At 39.9% G+C, this 27,281-nt stretch overlaps 1 protein-coding gene across 6 annotated transcripts in view; it reads right to left on the bottom strand.

Annotated features, from left to right (window-relative positions):
• The window catches only part of LOC107205985 (cytosolic phospholipase A2 beta-like), a 50,957-nt gene that overhangs the window by 17,969 nt on the left and 5,707 nt on the right, over positions 1–27,281 (bottom strand). For 3 of the 6 annotated variants that reach the window (XM_033515025.1, XM_015631188.3, XM_033515026.1), the window contains 7 exons: positions 26,448–26,617; positions 6,067–6,139; positions 4,889–5,065; positions 4,115–4,251; positions 3,338–3,469; positions 2,082–2,140; positions 838–880 (listed from right to left, as the gene is read on the bottom strand). In XM_033515025.1, coding sequence (XP_033370916.1) covers positions 838–880; positions 2,082–2,140; positions 3,338–3,469; positions 4,115–4,251; positions 4,889–5,065; positions 6,067–6,139 — 621 coding nt within the window. In that variant the 5' untranslated portion in view covers positions 26,448–26,617. Of the gene's footprint in view, positions 1–837; positions 881–2,081; positions 2,141–3,337; positions 3,470–4,114; positions 4,252–4,888; positions 5,066–6,066; positions 6,140–11,470; positions 11,864–26,447; positions 26,618–27,281 lie in introns of those variants that run through there. The other 3 variants (XM_015631186.3, XM_015631190.3, XM_015631191.3) reach the window with 3 other exon arrangements.

Below are 27,281 nucleotides of genomic sequence, written 5' to 3'. Positions count from 1 at the left end.
GTGTATTGTGGCAGTGATTAGTCTACAAAGCATCTTCTTATTGGCCCTGATGTAGGGAGATCATGGATTCATTCCACCCTACCCTCCACCTGAGTCACTACAGTTCACCTCATGCCAGGACAGTTTTCCATTTAATTTCAGGAACAATGCATGCCAATCATTGCAACTCTTGTGCCTCACGCAGAAAATGAGGGGAAAAGAATAGAACATGTGTTACTTTGCCTCAGGGGTATCAAGGGCTAGCATCTGGGAACCACACACCAGCTTGGAGCAGATGGCATGAAGTACTTGGTACTCCTTAGCTGCTGGGCCAGCCCGAGGAGACAGGCAATGCACCACATGCTGACTAACACCAAAACAGGGCTCTGTGCTTAAACACTAAAATAACTCTTTAAAAAACTCACTTCCCAAAAAAGCTGTTATATTAGATACCCTTCCAGTCACAAGCACACTAAATACCTACTATTGTCTTCTACAGACCTTTTATAACCTTGGTTTTTCCTGCCAAATGCCATGCTGTGTTATGAGAAGCACAATCTGTTTCCGCTTTGAGCACCAATAAATATGGGGCTCTGCAAGAGTAACAAACCACAGCTTGGCAACATATTGACATCTGTAATAGCTGAGGACTTCAAAAACACATCTTCTGTTTTTGTATGGAGAGGGCAGCAGTTGAGCTGCAACAAAAGGGCACTGTCCCATATCTCTGACTTTAAAATGCACACCATGCTCTTATCTACCACGGTAGGTTGTGTTCTATCTATAAAAAGGGGGGAAGAGGAGAGGATCAAAATGAAGCAGATGTCACTCCAAGATAAATTCTCACGTGAACCTTACCACTAGGACATCATTGGTAATGAGACGTTCTGGAGGGCCAGGACTGAAAAGACAAAAACAAATAACCAACTAAAATCAGGTGTGTGAATAGGTGGATTTTGGTGTGTTTAGTTTTCTAAATAGCAGCTATATGACCTTTCCCACTTAGAATTGGATATACGTAAGTTATCACAATTTGTTTTCTAAAAGGAAAAATACATGATGCCCTGCTAAGCACGTGAACCAAAATACAACAACCAAACAAAAAGAAATCCCATAAATATATTGATACTTACAACTATGTGCTAGGTTACAGCAGAACAAAGTCATATTGGTATATGTGGAATCATGTCCTGCTATTAACAAATGACCATATGACTTGGGGAAAGCAAAGACTACTATTAATGTGTTCTGCAAACATTTATTAGGAAAGAAATTTCTGACTAGTTCATATTATAACTTATGGCTGATCACAAATGAATGGCAAATAAGAATTAGCTCCCACTGTGCTATATGTATGACTGCAAAACACAGAGGTAAGCAATAAGAAATCTTTGTCCCAGATATTTTACCTTATAAGGCCTTGGTCTGTCACTGAATGGATGTGGTTATTTAATAATATGAGTAATCTGTAGAGTCTACTAACAGCATCTTTCACTAAGGCAAATATTCCAACACCCTTGTGTTACACACATTCATAAATGCTTTCATATATCTGAAAGGGCCATTGAAATTATGTAGTACATAACCTTTGTATATCCAGGGTATTTTACCAAACACCATTTCCAGGCTTAACACTTCTTCTAAAAATTTCAGCTGTAAAATATGTAAGTAACTAGATTTGATTTCTAAGGATGGACATTGCCCAAATGCCTTATAACTTGAATGGTGAAAGATGTTCCTCTTATTTCTAGGCTGAATCTGGTTCCCAAGCACTGCTTCTCCTTCTGACCTTTTATATGTCTGACTGTGACTGCTTCCACATTTGCAGGAGATGATTGCCATCATCATACATGATACTGTCTCTTAAGGTACCTCTCACAGGTAAATTAAATATATTTTCTTGAGTTTCACTGTGGGAGAAATTAATCAAGAACACAAGTGATTTTTTTCTGTAGTTTCCTCATGTTTAAGAATAAGGAGTCTTATTTACAGTTCCTTCTGATCATGCATAGCCGGTTTTCACTGAACTACTTTATTTTTTTATTTATTTTTTTTTTACTCTCTGGCAGATCTACACCTTCTAGCTTTGGAATTTTACTCACATTCTTTCCATCCAGAATTCCACTTCCAAACTTTCCCATTTCTTAGAGCACCTCTCTGTCTAAAAAGAAAAGTGTAAAATAAATATAGATTATTGAAGGCTGCAAGAATTTGGCAGCACAGACACACCTAAAAAGCACTTCAAGGCTTGACATCTCTTCTGCTAGTGATACCAAAAAAAGGTTTGTTGTTATATCTTTCCAAAGCTGAAATTGCAGCAGAAACCACAGACTTGTGAAAGGCACATAAGATTAATAATCTCCCATTGTGTGATATGTAGAATTCTACATATTTCCAAAGATACAATCAGAGAGGGAAAGCTTGATTGAAAAGGAAATATAATGGCTCTCTGCAAGACAATGTAGATGGGGGAAAGGCACTGAAAGCCCAGCAACAAATGCACTAAGACCAGAGACATTTCTATACACAAGCCATTTAAATCACATTTGAACTGAATCCAGAAGAGATGAATTAGGCAAGTGACTGAAGTGGTTATTGAATCATTGTATTTCCCAGTGACTCACCCACTGGCTGAGAAGTTGCACAGCCCCAGCCAGCAGGGTCACAAGGAAAACCCATGTTAACAGCTTTCAGCATGTGGGAAGTAGCTGCTTTTATGGATTGTCTCCTTCCTGTAATGAGTGTGTAGCAACACCTCAGCAACCACTCAGACAAGCCCAGGAGTTGTCACAGACCTATCCCAGCTTTGTTTACTGGGAAACTCTCTTTCATGGGCTCCTTAATAAAATACCAAACGTGTTAGCAGGACAGACATTCCTTTACTATGGGCTAGAGAAATCTGAATCAACTAGAAAGAAACCCAGCATGAACACCAACAGGGGAAAAAACCTGAAAGAATCATTTAATTCAAATGATGAGTGAATAGTTTTCATGTTTTTAATAAATAAGTTGCCATTTAAGAGAAAATTTCCCCTAAGCATGGCAAAAGTGGGATAAAGCTGAAAGGTAAGGAAGTATTTATTTGAATTCTAAAAGATAAAAATTATTATTTACAGATGCTTTCTGTTAGAATATTTTTCCCTCAGAGAGCATGAGGGAGAAGCTGCTTCATTTTCTGAATTTGTAAAAAGAGATTCATGAAGTCACAAAAATAAAGAAAATTACATCTGTTGTGATGAGGTACTGAGAACAATATATAAGGCTACCTGCCCATGAAGATCCAAACCCTACTTAACATGGAAGACAACATGGACAATGAGGTCTTGTTGATCCCTCTCCCTGTGTTTCCAGCCCTTACCTCTGATTTCAAAGCAAATGTCTCACGGACTGTCTCCCCAGGTCTGATTCTAGCAACATTAAAAAGAACTGTGAACTGCATGTCATCCTTGGTGAGTGGATCTTCATCACACACTGCCAATTCTAAAACATTCTGGTAATAGAAAAAATAAATAAGAACACTTATTGAGCTTCTGTTAGGCAGAAACAAAAAGACATTATTATAGATTTTTGCAACTGTTTCACTAGCAGAGCAGTAAGAATGAAGAAGCATGTCTTTTCCTTCAGGAGTCTGCTAATGTAGAACATAATTACACCCAATCTTAGGCACTTCATGAAATGGAATCCCACTCTCCCAAGGAAAATATGCCAGTGCTCTGCACCCCACTACCCACCCAAAGAACAGAGTTTCTTCATTAACAAAGTTCTACAAATTCTTCCAAATAGAGAAGAATTACATTTGTTGTCTACACCACAGCAACTTCTCTACTGTTCCCTTAGAATCAGTGGAGGGAAAGTTCGTTCGAAGTTAGCCATGACAAAATAGCACAGAAGTATACTACAACAGCACTTATTTCACTTGGGTGATAACAAAGGGAGTCTGGACTCAGATACAGGCATTTACATCACCAATGTCTGTAAATTGCTGAGAAAAACACTACTTCTCATGTCCACTGTTCTGTGCAAACCAGTCTGTTAAGCAAGCATTTTCTTATGTTATTTAGCACAGTTGATCAATGTGATGTCAGCTGAGGATTCCCAGTTACTCAAATTGGTGAAAATTCTATTTTTTTACTACCTCAACTTCCCTCTGGATCCTAAAGTAGAAAGTCTCGTTCCAGACAGGGTTGTCAGAATTCTTGATGGTTTTTGTCTGAAGCTTTCCAGGTGAAGCAGACGGCAGCCACAAGCGTACATAGCAGTCTGATGCAGTCACTGTAGCAGAGAAAAATTAAAAACCTGATGGCAATATTATAGATGAACAGTAGGGCTAGGCCATAATCCTGGAGATGAATAAATATTACTACTCTTTATTATTTATTAGTAAAGAGATCACCATTTGCAAACAACCAAGGAAAACCATCTAATTCCTGAGTAACTCCAAACTGCAAATGTACACATGCTCAGGCAAAGTATGCTAAGAGCCACGTTTGCCATGTGAAGAGAAAGAGGAAAGTGGACTATGCCCACTGACCATTCCTCAGGCATAGTCCTTACAATTCCAGTCAACAATGTTAAAAAGTTAAACTGAAACTACAGCTGGCTCCACAAAGGGCTGTTAGGATGATTACAGGAAAGGAGAATGCATACTACAGCAAAGGTCAGGGACTGGCTTGCTCAATTGAGTCACACAAGCATGCGGAGGGGACACAGTGGCTGTCTAGAGGTGTTAGGCACTAGGCAAGATCATCTGTTGCAGCTCAGGCCCAGCATGGGCCCAAGAACTGGAGGGCACAAGCAAGTTGGAAATCTTCCTTCCACTTCCATCCTATATCTATTCCTTATGGTTAGTGTGGTCAGTGCCTCGAGCAGCCATCCTTTGGGGAGAGCCAGGGTGGGGAAGCGCATTTACTTTGTGAAGCTTGACAACGGTGTGAAAGGAAATCTCCAAGGTGATGTCTTTCAGAGCTGGAGTCAGGACTTGACGGAAGATTTCTACTGCAGCCCGAGATGCCTAAATACTTCAGACTGGTATCAAGCAGTGAATAACATTGCCCCGCAAGGTTTTGGCACGAAAGTGGAACTGTCCCTTCAATAGAGTAGATAGAAGAGATCATTGAAACTCAGAAGTACAGGCCTTGTCACACTAACACCTTTCTAGTGTCCACCTCTGGATGGTGCTATGTGGCATTTGCCACTGGAGCACAGGCAGCCTTCGGCAGGCATTTACTCAGCCAACAGGGCTTTCACTCCCTCTGGTCTCCCTCACATCCAGGCTCGGCCCTGCATGGCAAGGCATGGATGGCCTCAGCTGTAACTCGAGTAAATGAATGCAAAGTGATGCTTTTTTATGCTGAGTGAGTCATTTTTTGCTAGAGGAATATACAGGCCAGAAGATTCAAAACTGACAAAAGGCATCTTAATGCCTCTGTCCTAAATGAGGAACTTATTGGAGACCTCTGCAAAAATGGCAGCTGAATGGCTGGTCCACAGCATACCTGGAGGAGGAGACATAGGAGGCTGTGAAGGGCAGATAATGAGTTAAAGACACTTGAACACAAAAATACACAGAAAAGTCTGTTTTGCTTGAATGTTCAACATTAGAACTGGATCTGCAGAGGTCCTCCTTAACCAAAACGATCAATATCATTTATTGTGTCTGGTCATCTGAGAGCAGCAAATACCCTGAAAGATAAGTTATTTTAGAAGCCTTGAAATTCTCTAATTTACCTTTCCTTATTATGCATAATTGGTACATTTCAATTAAAAGGACCCTAAATTCACAGCCTGTGTGGCCAAATTCCTGCCCAAGCAGATTCATGGCTTGCAGTGTCTTAATGAAGTCTACTTTCTCTTCTTGGCTTAGAAAATTAATCTGGGTGTCTTATTTTTTGCCATCTCCCTGAAATGCCATTAGAGATGTACTCCAATCTAATGATACCAGAGATATTTGATCTAATTATACCCCTGGCATTAGTATTTCTACTGCTGTGCTTTACGTACGCTGCTTGCATACCTTCAGAACTTAAGAATATTGCTCACTGTGTCAACTCTGGAGGTGACTAAAAACACAATCAAACCACAACTCACACAGGTCTCTTGACTTGATGTTCTTAGCTTGTATGATTCTTACAGAAAGCATGTGGATGGGGCAAAACTTCATCTGCAGAGAAAACAAATGCAATAATTTGATCAGCTCAGAATACATAAACAAGATGCATTTTGAACAGTGCAGGGGACACTCTGCCCACGTCTGTTTGGAGTGAGCTGACCACCCTCAAGTGGAAGTACACCACACTAAGGTGAAAACACAGTGGCACACTGGGCTGTTTGCTAAGGAGCTTGAGGAAATGAAGACAGAGGGAGAAAACTCGGGCTCAGACAATGGTGTGGAAAGCAGTCTTATTCACCCCAGAGGCACTTGTTTTCAGGCAACCTGATGCACTTATGGCCACAGTGACTGTCGTACTGCCAACACCCCAAGGGTCCAATGCTACCTGCAGGTGGCATTTCCAAACAAGGCCTTTGGAAGGGGATGTTAGGAATTGTAGGTGCCTGTCCAGGCCATGCCACTGCTGACCTACCTAGGCCAGGACATGGTACTTACCAAAATGCACTAGGAACTTCTGACTTTGTATCTGAGCTAAGACTGAATTTCTGTGATGCTTGTAAGCAGGACAAGCTCATCAAATGACCCTGCTGACTTTGAGGGAACAGACCACAGGCCCAGCAGAGACCCTTCAGACAAAATAAAAACTGCCCTGCTTTGCAGGTGTGATATCACAGAATGCCGTATCACGTATCCTGAAAATACCTAATGAGAATGGAAGCACTTCCCTTCCAGACATGAGATTTATTTCTATCTCAGGCAGGCTATCATTTTAACACTCTTTGAAGTTACTTGTTCCTAACTCTTGACAGTTAAGCTTTCCAGGTTAAGCTATTCAGAAAATACTTGCCATTTTCAAAAAGATGTTCTGATGAGCATGAATGAACACATATATAAATGTAACAATCTTAATAACAGAAACAGGGAAAATATTTAAATCTTTTTTATTTAAATTAAATTGATACATTTAAATTTCCTTTTAATCTTCTGTTAGTCTGTTGGTGGTGGTGTTTTTTTGGTTGTTTTTCTTGCATGCCATACTAGCATGGTTTCTCAACAATATTAAGTATAACATGCAGCTATTACAGTACCACTACCACTAATAAATTAAAACTTAAAGCTCAAACTACCAACTGAAATATTATGTCTATTTGCATAAACAGGAAATCTCATTACACTGTCACTGAATAATTTGACCATTTTATTTTGAAAGTTAGCACCATGACTAATTTTCCTGACAAGGGAATTATTATCTCTGTAGATACAAGCTGCTGGGAGAGGAGGAATCTCTCTACAGAAAGAGTCACTCACTACAGTTAATCTAAAATTCTTTTAAAATGAGGTGGAGACTATTGGACATGTTTATTAGAGATGAGAACAGTCTATATTCAGCTTCATCCAGGCTTGTTTACAAGTAAATTATGTTACATAAGATGGGTATAATCTGAACTGTGAATTAGCATGTTCAAATAAGGGCTTAATATTAAATTTTATTATGTCACCTAAAAGTTACATACTTTTTAAATTCAGATTAATATTTAAGTTGCCGTGAGCAGAGAAACCCTTGTTAAACCTATAAAATCATGTTAGTCTGTCTCTCGGCTTGTATCAAAATGCAAAGCAAATTTGTTCTTGTGTGAAAAGAACTCTTCCTAGTATGTCTTCCTCCGAATTTTAAACTGTCATATTTAAAACTTCCTTGGTTTAATGCATTGTGGACATTACAAGTTCTAATTGGGACACTTCCATATTATTCCAGTTGCCTGCTGAAAGAATTTTCCTTTTTTTTTTCTTCTTTAATTTTCCTGTGCAAATAGTTATTTAACATAGAACTACCAGCTGGAACACTCACTCAGCATTCCTAGTGGTTTTCATTTACGTGAATTACTGGATTATGTAGACAATTACAGAGGTGACTAGTTTTAATTATTATGTTAATTTTTTGTCATTTTGTAATCAACTTCTCCCTTGCTCAACAGAAGCCCAAAACATTCACAGAACCTGCCTTCACTGAAGAAACAGATGTTGGCATAAAATTTGCTTTGAAACTTTTTGTGATGAAAATTTCCTAACTGCTTATAAAAATGGTGCATCTGCAGGTCATATTCAGAGTACTCTCAGATGTGACAGATGTCATGTTCTCATCCTCTGCCTCTACAACCAGAATGTCTCACTCCTCCTGCCTTCCTCTCCCAACAGCAATCACTCTCCTTACACATTTCAGCATTTGCCAAATGATGGAAACATCAACAAAGATGACTTTTTGCTCCTCCTGCTTCACTTCTAAGCTGATTCGGTGCAGCTTAGTCCTGGTGCTGTTGCAGGATAAAAGACAAACAGATTCAGATGGGAAAACGTGGCTGTAATAAACCCTGAGGGCTCTGTAAAGCCCACAAGGAAGCCAAAAACCATCCATCTCCCAAGACTGCAGTTACTCCAAACCTGTGATAACCATTCAGAAGTGGGCTAATTCCTTTTTTCATCAGATAAAGGCAGAGCTAATTTTCTTCAACAACAATCCAGAGCAGACTCCTAGGGTCTGATTTGGATGGTCTAAAATAACATCCTTGTCTGAAAGTGGTGGTACTCCAGAACACTCTTCTACAAAAAATAATTACACTTAGAGGTACCATTTGCTATTTTCACAACATGAAAAGCAACATGTAGCTTTACAATTAATGCAACTTGATGAACACAGACACCCTATCCAGACATCCCTTGACAGACTTGCAGCTCTTATCTTGCTGGTCTTGCTGGATTTAGTTCACTTCCTTGGGAGAAACATGGTTTTTTGTACAGGCATGCAGAGAGTAACAAAACCCCATTTGTAATCACCCAGGCTCAAAGGAAGCTTTCCCAGAAGCACATCGTTCTATTTTTGCTGGGAAATTACTAGAGTGACACTGAGGCCAACAAAAGAGTGCAGGATTTGGCTGCCTGTGTACTCTTGCATCCTAGGCAATAACACTCCAGTCCAACAAATATCAGCATCTCTAGAGTGCCAAAGGGAAGTCTAGAACTTGGAAAAAAAAAGAAACCAACAAACTTCTTTTCACTTGACAGTATTTAGCAATAAACTGTATTTCTGTACTCTCAAACCAAGCCTTGAGAGACTCATTCTGTTGAAAATACAGAAAAGTCAGTAATCAGGAGATAAAACTTGCATGTCAGAACTGCCACAGCTGTATCAAACCCTAACAGACTGAAAATTCAGATCTCATTGATTGTAATAATACGCACTCACTGATTCCTTCCATAGGAATGTTGATCAGCTTTGGAAGGACACTCTTCTTTACAAGCAGTCACTTAAGGATTCACTCCAAAAAGGCAACTTTGAGCATATGAAATCTTCTCAAAGCTCATAAATATTGAGGAGCCTACCAAAACAGTCTGTGGATGGCAGTAAGAAAAGAAAAACCTACCAAGAGCTCATATGTTTGATTTCAGTCCTTATTGCCCCTCCATGCTGCGACTAGAAGATCATCTCATGGCTACCTTCACTAGAAAGTCAGTATTCTAGGGAAGTTTCTGCAGTCTGAGAACTTCATCCCATTAACTACCTGTTCTCTTCTTTTATTTTAAGTAAGTCCTTGGTTTGAACATGCTGGAAGGTTGATCGGAATGTCAGTGTTTCATTCTCCCTGCACCAAGCTTAAGCAGCTCTCTGAGCAGAGTTATCACCATGGGATAACACCAAACTATGTTAAACTTTAGATAAGGATTTTGCTGTCTTCTGATATTTTGAAAACAGATGTAGGATTTTTATACCTATGTTTCAGACATGAATAATTACTTTTTTCATGGATTACTTCTTTCTCCAAATCTAATCCATGGATTACTTTCTTCTCTTGTACTAGAAGCTATACCATATCTTGCCCACAAGATCTCATACCAAATGTTACTATTTGGCAGATCCTTTACCATTATTTTATGTTAGATACTGAGGGTTTCGTCCAACTACAATTTGACAATTTACCAAATTGAGATTAAATCTATAAATGTATAAACTATAAGAAAAATTCATAACCAGCCTGGTTCTAAAGTTCTCTCTTCCACATAGATCATGTAGTATGGGCTATTAGCCTTTCTATCAGTGAGAGCACTGCTAGAAATTTGTCTTTCCAACCAGCTGCCTACTTCCATTAAAATTAAAGGGATGAAAAGTTCCAGTGGAAAAAGTGACTGACTGAAGAAATACAGAAAACTATAGGAGTCATTTTGCTTGGGAATCACAGTTGTCTCAAATTTTATCATTGAAAGCTGAACAGTTAGTGAGGAAACCTAATTCATCTTACAAACATAGACTGTAATTTCATGTAATCACAGATGGATGACTTCAAGAATCATTGTTGATTCGGGATGTCTCTCCTGTTCATATATATCAGTCACTACTTTACACATATGAGTGGGTCCCTCGGGGCTTTGAATTGACAAAATTTCTGAGTATTTTACCAGATGGAAATTATTCCATAGTCCACAAAATAAAACTTGAGACATCCCTTCAAGATACTGATATTTTTCTAATCTTTAACTTTGCCTGCAAATATTACCATGGCACAATTAATGATCTCTATAGGTTGTTGCATATAACATTGTCTCTCACTATATTTTAAGCCCATGAATGCCCATACTACTTCTTTTTATTTTTTCTTTTATTTCTTGCAAAATTTGATGCAGGGTTTGATACATAAAGAATGATTATTTGTAAATAATTCATGCCTCGCATTCAGACACCATGCCCATTATTTTTTTAAGATATACATGAGAAAGGAACCTTCAGCTAATAGTTCTGTTAATTTATACTAAAAGCCACCAGTTAAAATCTCTGAATGGAACTTGCTATTAGAAAACTCAAGTCCAGACATGAAATACTTCTAGTAGAATTGCAAACGCTGTAAACATTACGTTACAAATAGCTAGATATAACGAGCCAAATAGCTCGTTAGATGTCTCCCCTGCAGCTAAAGTAATACAGATTATGCTTTGTTGCTAGATAAAGCTGTTGGTTTATTTCAGCTGGGGCAAGCAATGAACGTGTGCTATCCAGAGAAAAGCACGTAGGAGGGCTAAAGCACTTTCATTTTAGGGGAGGTAAACTCTTCAAGACCAGCCTCCTCTTGCTTCACGGACCTCACTCCGGCACGTACATCACACGATAAAAGAACACATTTCCCTCTGTCTTCTCACTGAAGCTCGCTTACGTATTAGTTACCGTGAGGTAAAACAGGAGCACGCTGAGTCTGCAAAGTTCAGGATGCCCCTGCCACAGCCCAGCAGCCCCTGCATCCCAGCAGATGCACGGAGGAGGGAGTTTGCTCGGGAGAGCTGGAGCAGAGAGGCCCAAGAGCAAGGTGCCAGCGAAGCGTGGGGCTGCCGCTCTCTTACCTTGGCTGGTGGGCTCCCCATGGCACGGAAGATGGCGGCTGTGACCGAAACCCTGACTTGGTTAACAGATCTGTCAGCTGACAAACACGCTGGCAGCTTGTTGTGCTGCTGCTGCTGAAATAACCTGAAGGACACATATAATTTATACAGGCGCCGAGCTCCACCCTCTGCCTCCTCTGTGTAGAGGAGAGCCTGCCTACATCTGAGAGGGAAAGATCTGCAATGTCAGAGGTGAGCAGAAAGGCTGACACTTGTGTTATTTCTCACAATTTGCTATTGACCCAACATCCTCCCACTAGGTGTTTGGGTTGATTTTGACGTGTTCAGAAAGTTTTCCTTCACTCCCAACTCTTCCACGTGTCTAGTCAGAAGATTAATTTTCAGTAGGTTTGAAGTTCTTCCACAAAATACTCCATGAAAAAAAAAAATAGCCAAAAGGAATGGAGAACCAAATCTCACCTATTACAATCTCTGGTGGGAGACCAACCCACTTCCAAGTGCTCTTTTAAACCTTTCCTACAATAGGGGTTCAATATATTCCCCACACTGGGAATTGGGAATCCTTCTGACAACCAGCAAATCACGACTCCTCACCTGGAAGTACCTACTGGCTGGTCACCTGGCCAAGGCAGAGACACTGGTGAAACTGAGGTAAATATTGGCAGAGAAAGGGAAAGCTGCATGCCTTCTGGGCATTTCCCCTCTACCTGCTTCTTATATGAATATGCTAACTTGCCATTTCCCAGCTTCCCATCCTGTTCCCCCATCAAGTTGCTGTTGACAGTGCTGGGTCCTAAGGCATCCCCTAAAGAAGCAGAGGAATGGCTTGTTCCACTTCTCCCATGCCCACTGTGACCTGCTGACAGGATGCCTGTCAGGACATTGCTCCAGGCAAGCTGCTCTGTCTGTACCTTAATCCACACTCGCAGTTTCATGGTATACAGACCCAGACTTGGAAAAGGCCTGGAGGCCTCCTTAAATTTTCAGTGAGGTATGTTCTCACTGGGGCATAGCAATACAAGATGGGATCAAGCCTCACAAAACAGCCAGTGGACACCTTAAACCAATGGAGAATGTCAAGAGCTATTTTTCATCAAACAGTACTTATGAATTTGGCTTTTGACAAGAGAAGAAAAAATTAATTATAACCACAATAGTTGTTTAGGAAAACAGGTTTACCTGAAGTCTTTGGCTTCATATATTTCATGAAATTCAGGTTTACAACTGTGGATCATCTGTTTTATAAAATATTTTCCACAAAAAACTGTCACCAGTTAAAATCAGTTTTATGCAGATGCTCCTGGGTTTCTTCAAGTGACAACCGATGGCTCAAATTGACATTTTACAGACTCTGCTGTGGCTGGAAAGGCAACCACCATGCTCACCACCAGTGAGGACTAGATGCACTAGGTTGAAATTTTTGAAATACTGAAAAGAAAGATATCTCAAACAAATGTCTGGTGCAGCAAATCAAAGGGCAGTTACAAAACTCATGGAAAAATCAACAAAAACTCAATTGAAAACAATGTAGAGTTCAGAGCAATTAACTATGTGAGCCTGCAGGACTCCTGCACTAACACTGTTTTAACAGCCTCACTTGGGCATTTTTATAGGTCCAGTTAAGACTGCAATGCACACACTCATCTTCTTGCTTCCATGGACACAGGAGTAACATCCCATTTCCAGAGATAAGGAAAAATGCAGACAATAAGGGAAAAAAAGCTTAGACTTAGAGAGGAGTTTTGGTTTTCCACATTTGTATTGCTGTTTCAGCTTTGGTCAGACACTGTCACTATAGTGAACAGAGAGACCAAAGCAGTGCACTGACAAACTTTCCTCCTAAAGAGAAAGCAAGTGGAAAACCAGCCAGAGAACAACAAACTCCACTCAAAGAGTGGTATGTCTGCCTGGAAACAGAGCAACACACTAAAAACAGAACAGCTGCAGCAGGGAGACCCACGTCTTAATGGAACAGGAAAGAAGAAAAAAAAGCTCCCAGAATGCTTTCAAATCAAGGTGCAAAGGTTATTTTGGAGAGCTGTGGAAGTAATTTTTCCAATAACCCCTCCAAGAACTTCATGTTTCCAGTAAATCAGCATGACCAAAATACATAAAACATTTTGTGTTTCTTGTCAACAAGCATGCTGACAACTACCACATGCATTTCCTTCAGGACGTCAGGGCTTGCTGCAGACATAAAAAACACAAGATGGGGAAAGTAAGACAAAGTCAACTGCATAAGGAAGGAATGACAAAACTAAAAGGTTAAACCTGAACCAAAGAGGGCACAGCAGAATATGTTAGTGAACTAGGTAATAATCAGGCAATAACTTCAAGGTGGTACAGAAAGTCCTCCCCCTCCCCTTTTTAGAGGGAGGACATAGTCATGCCAGTGCAGTTATACTAGTGGAGTTAGACTCAGAAAATATGATACTGCACCTGCAGCATGAGATTGTAAAATACTGTTCAGGAGACAAAGAGAAGAGGTATTCTAGAAAGATTTTACTTGTTAATTAGGACAGTCTCATTCCATGTTTATGAGTGAATCTTACTTCTTTTCCAAACTACTATTAAAAAAGTATTTGGAAATAATCTTTATTAATTAAATTAATTAAATTTGGGGGAGGGGGAAAAGGATAAAAAGACACATCAAGTTATGCTGAGGTTAAATTGATTCATACACTACCTATTGGCACTTGGGTAATGCTCACTAGAGACTGTGTGAAACAAAATCAGAATGGAAGGAATGCAAGCCCATGCTGCAAGCTCAGCATGAAAGAAATACAAGTTAATTAATATAGTGTTCAGCTACATGCAATTTACCCAGTGGGCTGCTCACTAACTGCCCACTGTTACTAATTGCAGGAAGCTACTGAGCTGCCAGAAACCAAGCAGTAGAGTGGCAGCAACTCCAAATGATTGTGAACTGGACTATCCTACTGGTGGCATAAACTGAAAAGCTAACAGGGACAGAACCTGCAAAAGATACAGAAGTCTCATTAGCTGGAGATCATTATTTGCCTCAGCAATGGCACTGCAAAATTTCAAACTCAGCTTTGGTGTACAAAAACTGCCCTCACTGAGGCAATGTCTTCATAGTCCTTCCACCCTTGGTCCCAACAGCTTCATGAAGAAGGACGGCAGCTACCAAAGCACTCTCCTATAAATATAAACATCCCATAACTTTGTTTGAGAAAAAGTTTTTCATTCATTCCATAAAAGCTTTTATATAGAGATAAGTGATGGGTCTTTCTAGGGCTAGATGCAGCCACATCACTGAGTAGGAGGAGGTGGAAGACTCTACATGTTGAGGAGATGTATTGTTTTGCCAGACAAAGAAAATGGGAGATAACAGTCACTTTCTTTTTGCCTCATAAGTCAGTTTGTAGCTTGTTCTGCTCAGTCGCTAGGTTAGGAAAATTAAAGTTATCTAAGAAAATAAATGTGTATAGTCAAATTCAAACCAATTTTTTTAAAATGTTCTCAGAAATTGAGAAAAAAAAGTAATTATTTTTCTAGCTCATCCCCCAAGCATTTTTTTTCTATATTTTTTTTTCTTTAACCACTGTAAAAAAATAATCCAAACAACAACAAAAACTTTATGAAAATCTATCTCAATTTTTCAGTTCAAAATTACCACGGGAAACTAGGAGCTATAAAGCAAGTTTCAGAAATGCATTTAGGAGATGTAACATTTAATTTTGAAATGAAAGCTTTCTAATTTTTCATTGTTTCCCCCTTCCCCATTCTGAGCAAACAACACAGACAATCTGAAATTATTTTAGATCTCTGAATACTTTCCAAACAACCATTTTCAGTACCTGCTGTTAATTAGAATAAAATACCAGGATGTCTATCTGAGCAGCAATCAGCAATCAGGTAATAACATTTGTAAATGAACTGTCCTTCTGGCTATCAAGATCTATCCCTGTTTCAGAAAAGTAAAAGGTGTTATATCCTCTTACCTATCTCCTGAACCACTGTTATCTTAAACAAAGACATCATACAGTAAATCCAGTATCACTGGCTCTTTTTCCTGGCCAGAGTAAGAGAGCTACTAATTTCCTTAGGTGCTTTGCAGGTGTGGTTGTAAATATGGCAAGATAGTGATCTTTGCAGGTTCACGTTGGGAGGAAGCTGCTTATTACTTACCTGGGGTATCTGAGGACTGCAGTGTTACCGTTCCAAGACACGTCAATGTAAAGCCACACATTGAAACCTACTGTGTTTATGTTTAGAAATTGTTCTTTTATTTTAAACCAAGTGATTGCAGAGCATCTAATTGAAATAATAATTGAGTAAGATATTTCAATGTCATTCCACTCAAGCCAGTTTCTCAAACCTTTATCTTTAGATCTTATTCAAATAGTCTGACACTGATGTCAGTACAAAATTGCCTGTGCAAAGACCTCAGAAGAGTTAGGTAAGTATTACACTTCACCACTTGGCTGACAGGAGCACCTGACTTATGGTTATGGTATTCAGCTTCAAATTATCAAGAGAAGAGTTTCTTTCTCAGTTATCACCTACCTCTTGCATTTATTTAATGGTCACCTTTTTAGAATCAAGAGAGCAACTCTTGCTTTCTGTTATTGTTTTTAACTCTCTATTTAACTCAAGTTCTTTGGGGCAGGATCTACTAAGGGCATGTTTGCTACTGAAAGTTATTATACTGGGCAAGACTAATTAAAAAACAAAGGTTGAAGTGACTGTATGACACATACAGCAGCATTTCCTTTCTGTTTCTGTCCAATCCTCTTTCAACCCTGTATGTGCATTTTTCCAAGGTCCAGCCTTTGCCTGAGCACAGCCCTTAGATACTGTCTGAGAAAGAAATAAAAAATATACAGTAATTTATTTCAAATAATATGGAAGTCATTAAGGGTTCAATTAATGTATTACTGACAGTAACTTACTAAGTAGTGTCTACTCACTACTAAGTGTACTAAGTGTATTTAGTCTACTTGTCTACTTACTGTCTAAGTAGTAGTGTCCAAAAATAGCAAGACTAAAACAGGAGCAGGCATCCTCACTGTGCTATTCTGTAGGTTGGTATTGCCAATGGGTAGGCTTCTTAACTAAAGCTAGCATCAGTCAACCTGTGTCCTGGCCTAGGTAATCTGGAAGATTTCAGTGAAGTGTAAATGTAAGAAAAGCCACCGAACTGAGCATAGAGGCGAGGCAAAGAAATATAAAAACAGCCAATTCAGGGAGAACTGAATGCATTTTGGTGTATCACCAGCAGCTCTGGAAATGCCTGCAAAGTGTGCCTTTAGAGCTGGCACACTGATCACTAAGAACAAGTGAATACTGACACAGAGTCCTTGCTAAATATCTGAAAACACTCAAGTCTTAAAAATACCTAATGGCAAAGTTTCATTTTGCAGCAGGAAATCTAAGACCTAGTTGCTGCTAAAACAGGAGGCTTTGCTCCAGTCCAACTCCCAAGCTTAGAAAGCCCTGCTCTTGCTTCGCAGTTCTGGCTCTGGAACTGCTCTGGCAAAATGCTACATTCATTCAAGGGGCTGAAGCAACAGAAAACTACTCTTCTCCTTTTCCTGAGGAATTTCCAGGGCTGCCCTTCTGTAGCAGCATGCAGCCATTACCTCAGCTTGAGCTCAGCAGTGGGAATCTGACCATGGACAAGCAACATTGTCCGTAAGAGCTGTCTAAAACTTCAGCACTCCAAGGGAAATGAGTATCAGAGGTGGAAAACACATCAGACAATTCAGTGCACATTCCTGCAAGTGGATCATTACCATCCACTGATCCCACTACCAGAAAGCCACAGGGCTTTTCACTACATCTTTGTAGGTATCCTCTAAGGTTATTGAAAGATTGTCAAATTTGAATTTTGTTTTTCTTTTCTTCACTTACATCCTCTTTTTTTAATACAAAAGCTCTAGACATCAACCAAGCTATATGAACAATTTAAAATAAAATAATCAGAGTTTGACTTAGTCATTAGACTTGTTATGAGCCTTGCAAGGTTATTTACAGCAATTAAGAGTCCTGTGACTCACTTTTGGTGGATTATAACTTCTGACAGCAGAAGACAGCTTCAGGGGTTCTACAGAGGACTTGAATACAAAAGCTCCCTCTGCACTGATGCTTATCCCTGTAGAAAATATTTCTGATGAGAAAAATTTCTCACTTAGGTGTGTGTCTCTTCTTTCACTCAACTTGCACCATCTCTGTGACAAAAAAAAAAAAAAAAGTAAAAGTTTTCCTAATAGAACAAACTGGGAATTTGCCTTACTGAAAGCTGTCTCAGCTTAATTCCACTGGTATGAAAGCAGCTTTCTGCCACCTGCTCTCCTTAAGCCAGCTGAGAAGGCAGACAAGTGTGAGCAGAGAGCCTGGCACTTCAAACACAGTGAGCATCTCAGCTGATCTCAGGAGAGCTGCTCTAACCTGTGCCAAGGCAGAGTCATCCACAGAGCCTGATATTATCTCTGAATGTCTCTGTGTATGCATATTAGGTCAGGGTTAATTCCTCTGTTTCAGCAGCACATAAAACATGACACTTGCCTAACACTGCAATTTTAAATGCTTTTGGTCTAGTAGAAAAAATATTTTTACACACACAGATCTTTTTTAACCCTTAACTTATATAATACCTTGGGAATTCTGAAGCTCTGAAGATTTTTATGAAGTGCTTCTTGAAACATGAGAACTTAGAAAATCATACCAAAGCCAAGGGAAATGTATAGCCTTCTGCATCTCAAGGAACTTTGGTGTTTTTAACTGTAGGCCTCCCACATTCACGGTCTATGTGGCATGTAAGACATGATATGGCCAACAAGAAAAAAAACTTTTGTGTAGGTCATGAAAAGCATTGAGTCTGCTCAGAGCAGAACATTAAATAAAGCTACCTACATTGCCTCATTTGGCAGAGGATTCCAGACCTATGCACCAAACTCCCAAAATTAGATCTCGTGGACCTAGCCAGGAAGAGTCTGAGCTGGGGGAGATGCATTCACTCAGAGCTTCCAGGGGCAGAGATCTGTTGGAAGACTAGATTTCAGATGATTGCCTCTCCCATAAACGGCTCCAGGAAACTCACCCACAGCCTGCCAATTCAACAGAGCACAAACCACTGCTGGTGCCTTCCCTGCAACACACACAATTTGTACTCTGCAACCCTTCCCACTCAATAGACACATTGCAAAGTGGCTGAGACCCTTGCTTTGTATGATTCAAATCCACTAATTGTTGGTCTTCCCTGCCATGTAGTTACACACATACTGAATGCATTTGTCAGCCAAGTACCAGCAAGCAAACTATCAACCACAAAAAGGTAAAGTGTCCTGCGCTCGTGCTGGGAGCTGGAATGCTCATCCCACAGAGGAAATCATGTTGGCACACCTCCCTAAAAAGATTTCACTCCCATATATAAGAAGGATTTTGAAACATTTCTGGGTTGATGCCTCAGCTGACATGCCAGGACCCTGCCTACACAACTGTTTTGTCTTGGCAGCCCCCTGGGCATGCTGGGAGCTTCACAGCTAAGAGATCTAGGAAGCTGGAAGCAAAGGAATTGACCAACAGCCTAAGAACACCTAATGGGCATCTCATTCACCTGCTGACCAGCCTAGGGGGTAGCCCCTGGTAAGTGGGAGAAGCCAGCAGTGTCCTGTCATCACAGAATGATGGGTAGCCAGAGGAACAGGCCAGGTGGGTCAGCAAGGTGTATGAAAGCACAACAGCTTTCCAAGCAGGTTCCTGTGAAGCAGGAGAACCAGCCAGCCCAGCAATACAGAATCCAATCAACATTTTTAAATGGAGAAGTGTTGCATCAGAAAACGTATGATCGGCTCTGTTCATCAGATGCTGCTTCCTCATGTACGCTAAAACTGGGAATGGGAAGTACCTGGCTATTGATAACACATCGCATATTTCCTCCTCCTCCTCCTCCTCCCCAGACCTGATACATAAACAGCTGACAACAGGGACAGATATGTGGAGCATGGAATGCCTTGTGCAACAACTTGCTTACAGTAAAAAGAGAGGAAATAAGATTTAAAATGGTAATGTACCCCCTGCTCTTTGACTCTTGTACATCTGAAGTAAGTTAGTGAGAAATTTGTTGTGTGAAATGAAAGTAGCCAGCTCACCTGAGATCACCTGAGAAACTGCTGCAAATCAGAGGAAAGACAAACTAATATCATAAAGGAAAAAAAAAACAACTATCCTGTTGTTGTAGAATACACCTTCCATTTACAAACACAAACATTGTATATCAATATTCTCAATGTTCAGAGAAATTGAGTGTATTTGCCATCAAGTGTCTGTATTGTGGAAGGCATCAGTTTACCCAAGGTCCAGAGAGCATCAAAAGGTCCACTAGCTGTGGCATGGATCAGAAATGTGTCTCACCCTTTGAATTAATACTTTAAGACACTTCTTGTTCCACATAGGACATTGTTTAACCTTATGTGGCTCTGAATCAAATGAAATGAATGGTTGCATTACGTTATTACAGATGCAGTTAAATGCTCTTCACTTGTCCCAAGCAAAACATCCTTCAGCTCAGGGGGGAATAACCTGGGAGTCAGAAAGTTAATTAATGGTTTCACATGGCACCAGGGACAGTCTGTAAGAAGCAGTGAGCAGGGCAGCTTAATTTTCATTCAATATACTCATGTACTAGGAAGTCTATATTAATAACTCCAATGGAAGATACTATGGTCTCCATTGCAAAACCAAGAAATAAAGATACTGTAAAGCAATATGATTTTTCTAAATTTTTATTTTCCTAAATAGGAGTAGATCTTAACAGCTAGTAACAACCTCTTTCATCCCCTATATTTGAAAGAAGAACTGTACAGGTGAATCCATGCCAATCCATTTCAGCCTCTAGTGACAGGAATATCTATTTGATATCTTAATTCTAGTTCTGGTCATGATCATTTGAGCTCCACTTCCTTCCTTCTGATATGTAGTCATCACTATTATGTGGTCTGTCTGTGTCAGGATAGGGTTTAATGAAAAACAGTCTAACAACAGAGCATCTTGGGGTTTTTACTGCTATCAGTGTAGAGCTCAGCACAAGTAAAATCCTCATCCCTTACACTCTGCCTCCTGTCCCTCACCACTCCAGATTACTGAAGGGAGCTAGACACACAAAAAACAACCCATAAATGCTGACAAAAAGATCAAAGTGACTTCTTTGTTGTTGGAAAAGATGTGCCAAAAAGATTAAGAGACATCTTTCTGATCTTCAGCTACAGGTAATTCACTAGTAGATCCTGTGCTTGGACAATTCCAGCTTTTCTGCTATCCATTTAGTAGTTAACATATGCATTTAAAAAGCTTTGATCTTCTCTGACACTTGCACACATTCCTCTTAGAAAGAGTCCATTTGATATTAATAAGACAATTCACAGGTAAAGTGCCACCTCAGGTGCACCTGTGCTTGGTGAACTGGAACACAACCAAACAAAGGAACATGCACAAAACATCAGCCCCTTTTCCCCTCTCTGCTCCCTGTGAAAACCAAATATATCACATTTTTTCTTAGGTTTAATTACTGTTAAACTCCTGTTCCTTTACTTCTATTTTTTGTCCATGTTGATGTTCATGTATTCTATTCACATTACAGATCTTTTTCAGAGCAAGGTCTCCAGCTTATCTGTAACTTCTATCACTTTTAACAAATCACTTCTCTCTTGACTTTTCACAGTGCCACAGTACTATATGTGCCAATAAATTCTATTTCTGATCTTGAAACCTGCGTTAAATCTAAACTATGTATCTTCCCTCCTACACCTTCCTTTCACATGGTGACCCCTGATTTTTCTCAGCCTCCACACCACATTTCCCCACTACATGATAACTAAATTTAAATCAAAACTAGATGATTCTTTTATGTGTAGCTGAAACATGAGGAACTTGATTCAGGCATGACTGGGAAAAATGCATACATTGGGTAGGTCCAACTAAATATTCATAGATAGCTTTTGTTTTAAAAATCTCTTTTTCTTCATATTCAAGATTTTCCTTATATATCAAACATATTTTAGAAACCTGTAGTTGACCTATATCCACAGGCAGTGATGGTCTCTGTGCTTCATAAAAAGCTTCAGATGAAGAGACAAGCTGTTCCCATTATTTCAAGAAGACTCACTTTTTAATCTGTGTTAGAAACTAGCACTGAAATGCCCTTGGTACTGATATACAGGACACCTCTTCCAAAAAATATGGATTACTAGAGCTTCCCAGATAATAACATCAACAAGACAACACATAAAAGTTTCCTCAGAAGGAGTCTTGGTTCCAGGGCCTGAGGTTCATAAAACCACAAGGGGAGGAAACACCCTCTGTTTCACAGCTTTCTTCCCTGAGCAAACATTTTGAAGGCAGTTCCTGGAGACAAACCTTGAAGGATTTCCTCAGCCAGTTTCCATTTCTTACTGGTATTCCTATAGTAGAGGCACCAACCCTTCATTTGCATCTCATCTGTGTCAGAGGGTTTCAGTCTTTCCTGTTTGTAGTTTATAAACCATCATGGCAGCAGTGCCATTAGGATAATTACAGTTTTGTTAGGACTCCCCTGCACACTACCAGGAGACGCTTTGTGTCTTAGATAATGAGGTCAGCAATTTCCGAGATTTGCAGAACAAGGACAAATTGTTTTGGCAATATGCCAAACTTGCTCCCAAGACTGACCTACCACCTTCCCCTACAGGAGACCCCATCTGCTCTTTTGCGCTACTGTTTATACTTTCTGCTTTAGGCTCTTCTTCCTCTGGGATGAACCACACCATGTTTTATCCTCTTCAGAAGCTCCCATACTGAAGGCCACCACAGAGGCCAATGGAAAATTCTTCCACTTAAGATAATCACAAAAGCAAGGGTGAGGGGGAAATAGGACAAATCGTAGGCCAAAATCATATCTGAGAAAGTTTTTCTAAATAAACATCAGTGGAACATATTTCTAAGCTGGTTTTACATTTTAAATAGCAACAGGAAACACAAAGTAATCTGCTGTTCACAAACTCACACACAAATGGACTCACAAATGGTCTTCCAAACCCACTTGTTGCACTGTTGCTACCTCTGCAAGGAACAGGACATCTCAGCTCTACTGTAGCTTGTGAGATCTGACAATCCAGGTTTTACTTAGCATTTAATCTCAGGTCACATTCAAGGCCAGACTAACACAGCAAATTCCTCATTTCATACCATTGCACTGAAGTTCATACTGAGGCACAGGAATTTTCAGAGCACCATGCTTTGTAGACCTAATAACTCTAAATATGACTTGACAGCGTGCTTTAATTGAAGATATGGCCCTCAAAACAGACATATTACAAGTGAATTCCTGGTCCAAACAGAATTGCTAGCAAAACTATCACTAAGAAATACACATCTTAAACCAGCTCTCTTACTCTCAGCAGCTCTGCAGAGAGTAAGCTCCATACAGAGCATACAGAGCAGCTGGCTTAGGGACAGCATTGCAACTCCCTGATGTGCTAACCAGCAAAACAAAGCACCATGCACTCTCCATGGGTGTTAAGCCATTGCCAGACGTGTATGCTTCCTATGAAACAATAATCCAACCTATGAGGACTAACAGGGTGTTAAGCACAGGGCCTGCTGCTCCAGGCTCACCACTCACAGAAGAAACAGTGCACACCAACACTTAGCACTGCATGAGATTTTGCAGCCTTTTGACACACCCTGAGCCAGATATCATCAGCTTGGCTAAGGCTTGTACTGTATCTGTACACAAGTGTTTCTTTCACTGTTGCTATAGCTGTTCGTTATGAAACTCCTTAGATGCGCAATACATCAGTTTTTGGCACAGCTCTCTTGAGCAGGTGTGTTGTGCAATGCATTCTTCAGAGCTAGCAGGGATTAAACAGCATTATGTGGGTCCCAGGAGATGCAGTTTATATTGCTCTGAGCACCATAAGGCCAAGTTTCCTCTATTCAGCAGAGCCAAAGGCTGCTGCAAATTCAGATAGGCAAAGACAGAAGGAGAAAAACACTGTGACTGAAGTTTAGGATGAGTCCGGCACAGATGAATTTTTAAATTTCTAACTTGCAACAATTTAAGATAAAGCTTTCTATACAGGCATGTTCCAAAATGCAGGCATCTTGAGAAAAAGTGGTTTTGGGCTAAAAAAATTCTGACTTATTCCAGGAAGGTAAAGGAAGCTGAGACATAGATGTTTTGTGTAAAATATCTTCCTAAAACTCTCCTAATGTGAAGCTTTTGTGAGCTCGTCACTTCTGCTGAAGTGTCTCTTTAGATAATACCACCTGGTTGGGATGCTTTGAAAACTTGGGAGTTGCTAGGCTTTATTGCTAGAGGATTTGGTGCCTTAAAACACAGTGACACCATGTGGCCAATCGCTTAGGATGGAACCGTGCTAATGGAAAGGGCAGTGTACCATTTTCTCATTTTTCTTTGGCTTTATTGAATTGGTCTTAGGCGTGCTTGAAACTGTATTAGCTGGTGAGAGTAAACTAGGTAAGAATTTTCATCTGAACAGGTAAACAAAGCCAAAGCAAATGACCATTTCAGATTTTGTGTGTTCAAAAGTCCAAAGTTCGCAAAATTGTCCAGCAAAACCTACCTGTAAATTCAGCAAGTAAATACCCATAAGAACAGTTTGCATGTATGTCAAAACATCATATTCACTTGACAGATGCAAGCAACTTTTAGAACTATGACTCAACATTCCCAAAAAAGCACATCTGGCAGCTGCACTTAAACATCTATGGGTTAAAATTCTACAGTTGTAACATAAAAACTTGCAATTAATTTTGAAGATGGGGATATATTTGCCTTGCTCTCATGGCTTGTTTTTCTTCCAAATAGATGCAGATTCCCCCAGTAATTTTTACAGATATTTCTGCACTAAGTATTTAAAGTCACGAGTGGGAATAGTGCTGCTAGGAATGTTCTCAGTAGCTTTGTTATCGCTCTGCATTATATAATATGGTGACTGATGTGATGAATCATCTCTCCCTAGCACAGTCCTTTTTTCCAAATGAGCTGCTGCACATTGGAAATGTTCAGCTCATGACAAATGGTAAGAATGGGCAGATCTCTTTGAAACAGACAACGAGGCAGGCAAAAAGGCTGATGAAAACAGAATACTCCTCAAACAGAAAGAAAATAATACATTAATTGGCTCTTCACAGGGACTATATTCACTCAGTAGTAATATCAAAAAATTAATGTTCATTAAGAAATGTGTATTTTGAGGCAGCATTCAGAACACCTTGCTTTCAAGAGCAGAAAGGAAGTGAAAATACAGCAGTATGACTGCCAGTTGCACGAGCTTTGCAAAGTCAGTGTGCCATCAACGTTGCCATTTTTATTGGTTAGTTAGATAACATGCTGGTATCATTTTTTCTGGTCTGTATTGAACTCAACTCCTAGTATGAAATTTATGTCAATATTATCCCAGTGCATGTGAATGTAAATGAAATAGGTTAGTTTGAAAGGTGATTTAAAAGGCTTTTCACCTACATATATAATAGTTTCACCCATATACATAGCAGTTAGAGCCTAAGAAGTTCAGCTAATTAGATACAGGACTTTCTGACTGTTCAAAATAGGAGTTTGAGTTGAGGAAGATTATTGACCTGACCCTTCAAATTTTGTCACCCTGACTAGTGAGATCATGCTGCCATCTTGTGACCTGTAAATTTTACTTAGCTACAAGTGACAGAATTTTTCCCCTGGACTGGGAGGACAGTGTACATGATCTCCCTGGTATAGAGGTGCAGTAATGATGCTTTGAGCAGCTGAACCCTCTTTTATATTCCAACCCACACTGTCTCTCCTTAGCTTTCTTATCTGTCTCTCATGGGCTGCACCCTTCAATGTCAACATGTTTGCTAAAGGAAATGCTGTCCATGGACAGGCCTGAGAAGAAAGTAGAGGCAACCCTGCAGAGGGGATGAAACCCACAGCTTAAAGGACTAGGGTTTTGTAATAAAGGCTACAGAATATCCCCCCACTGCCATGAGAATCATATGTTCTGGAAAGCAAAACACACACTTAGCCAGCAGTTGAAATTCAGTATACAGTGGAAAAGAAAAGAAAGGGGAAAAAAAAGACATATTGGTTACAGAACATATTAGTTACAACTGGGAAGCATTTTTATAAATTATTACATAGTTTTATACATTGAGGATGAAATTTTCCTCTCCATCTTCTCAAGTGTAAAGCTTGTGTATTTATGGTAACATTTTTCTTGCTTGAAGAAAAAACAGTGTTACAATTCACTGTATTCTAAATCTAAATAGGGTTGTTCCATCTGGTCACATTAAATAAAATAGCTGTATGTCCATGGTTATGCTGTTCCCTGAAAAATACAGAGTTCAGCTGCTCAATGACTGCTTACATAGCATTTTGAAATACCTGGAAAAAGGTTCATGTGGCTGCAATCACATTGAAAAGCAAGCTTGGATCCTGTCTCTGCCCCATTCTTTCCTTATGCCCCAACCACATGTGCTTCCATCAGTGTGTTCTCCCATAGCACTTTCCACCTGAAGACACAGAATCAAATCTTGAAGTAATACTGGCAATACAAAATGCATGGCAAGGCAGGAGCAGGCACATCCCAGGAACAAGCAGGCTTGAGGGCTCTGAGCCAACAAGGCAGCTGCTTTGAGCTCAGATACATGGTTTGGGACAGCCCACAGATTGCATGCATAGCTAAAAGGTTCCCTCAATACCACTCCCCAGAGACAAACCATCAGTCTTTCCTCACTACCAAAGCCTCAACCACCATTATACACCCAAATCATAACTTCCTTTCAAATCCTTGTTTGCCAAAGTAAACCAAAGCATCCTGCACTTAGTTTCTGATCAATTTCCAGGACATATTTTCTTCAGGATATGGCATAGCAGAATAAGAGCTCACAACTAGACACTGAAGGTTATGTTTACCCATAGAGTAAACCATGATTCTAGAATATGGAAAGAGGAAAAATTAATCTCTACACTCACCCAGCATCCATTTCTGCAAGATGATCACTTTGGCACCAATCTAATATTTGTAGATGTGAAAATTCCCACTGATAAAAATTGCAAGTCCTTCAGGATATGTGCCATATTTTCTCATAGTAATCTCTTGGTCAAAAATCTTGGAGACAGTGTTCAGGACTCCACCTAGTGAGCTGAAACATGAAGTCTTTAGAGCAGACAGATATTGCTAAAGAGACCTTTTCTTTCCTCTGACAGGGGTAGAATATCAACTTAAGGCAGCAGAAGGTATTCTGTTGTCAGAAAACCTTTATGAATCCAGACTATGTTCAGGGATTGCTGACTGTTTTTAGTGCCATGGAAATAAGTCAAGGATACATTGGAAATCCATAGCTGGCAAGCACATTCCCTTTCTCTTTTGCAAACTTAATCCACATACAGAAATGGACAGCCACATATTAATGAAAGAGGTAGTATTTCCTTGTCATGTCAGCATTTGCATCTTCATATTCTTAAAGCCCAATTCCAGACACACAGATCTTTTCTTTTTAGATAAAATCCACTTTTGCAACAAGAGTTTGTGCTGGGCCTGCCATTTCTTCCTCATTTCACAAGGAGGGCTTAAGAGCTACCTGAAGCATTGAGCAAGCCCTTCTGCCCTGAAGCAAATATAATCTTTAAATCTTTCTATTGTGTCATCTCCTCTGTTGCAGTAATATATCAGGCTCTTCCTCTTCTGATACAGTCTGCTCCCAGAATGGATTCAGGTTGCTGCAGCAGTCCAAACAGTCAGTGGATTAACAGAGGAGTTAAGTCCATATCAGTGCTAAGGGAAGTATGTTGTAGTTTGAAAGTCTA

Source organism: Parus major, chromosome 5, assembly GCF_001522545.3.
Source record: "Parus major isolate Abel chromosome 5, Parus_major1.1, whole genome shotgun sequence".
NCBI lineage: Eukaryota > Metazoa > Chordata > Aves > Passeriformes > Paridae > Parus > Parus major.
The sequence above is the reverse complement of the archived record's forward strand: the minus strand, read 5'-3'. Positions and strand labels throughout refer to the sequence as shown.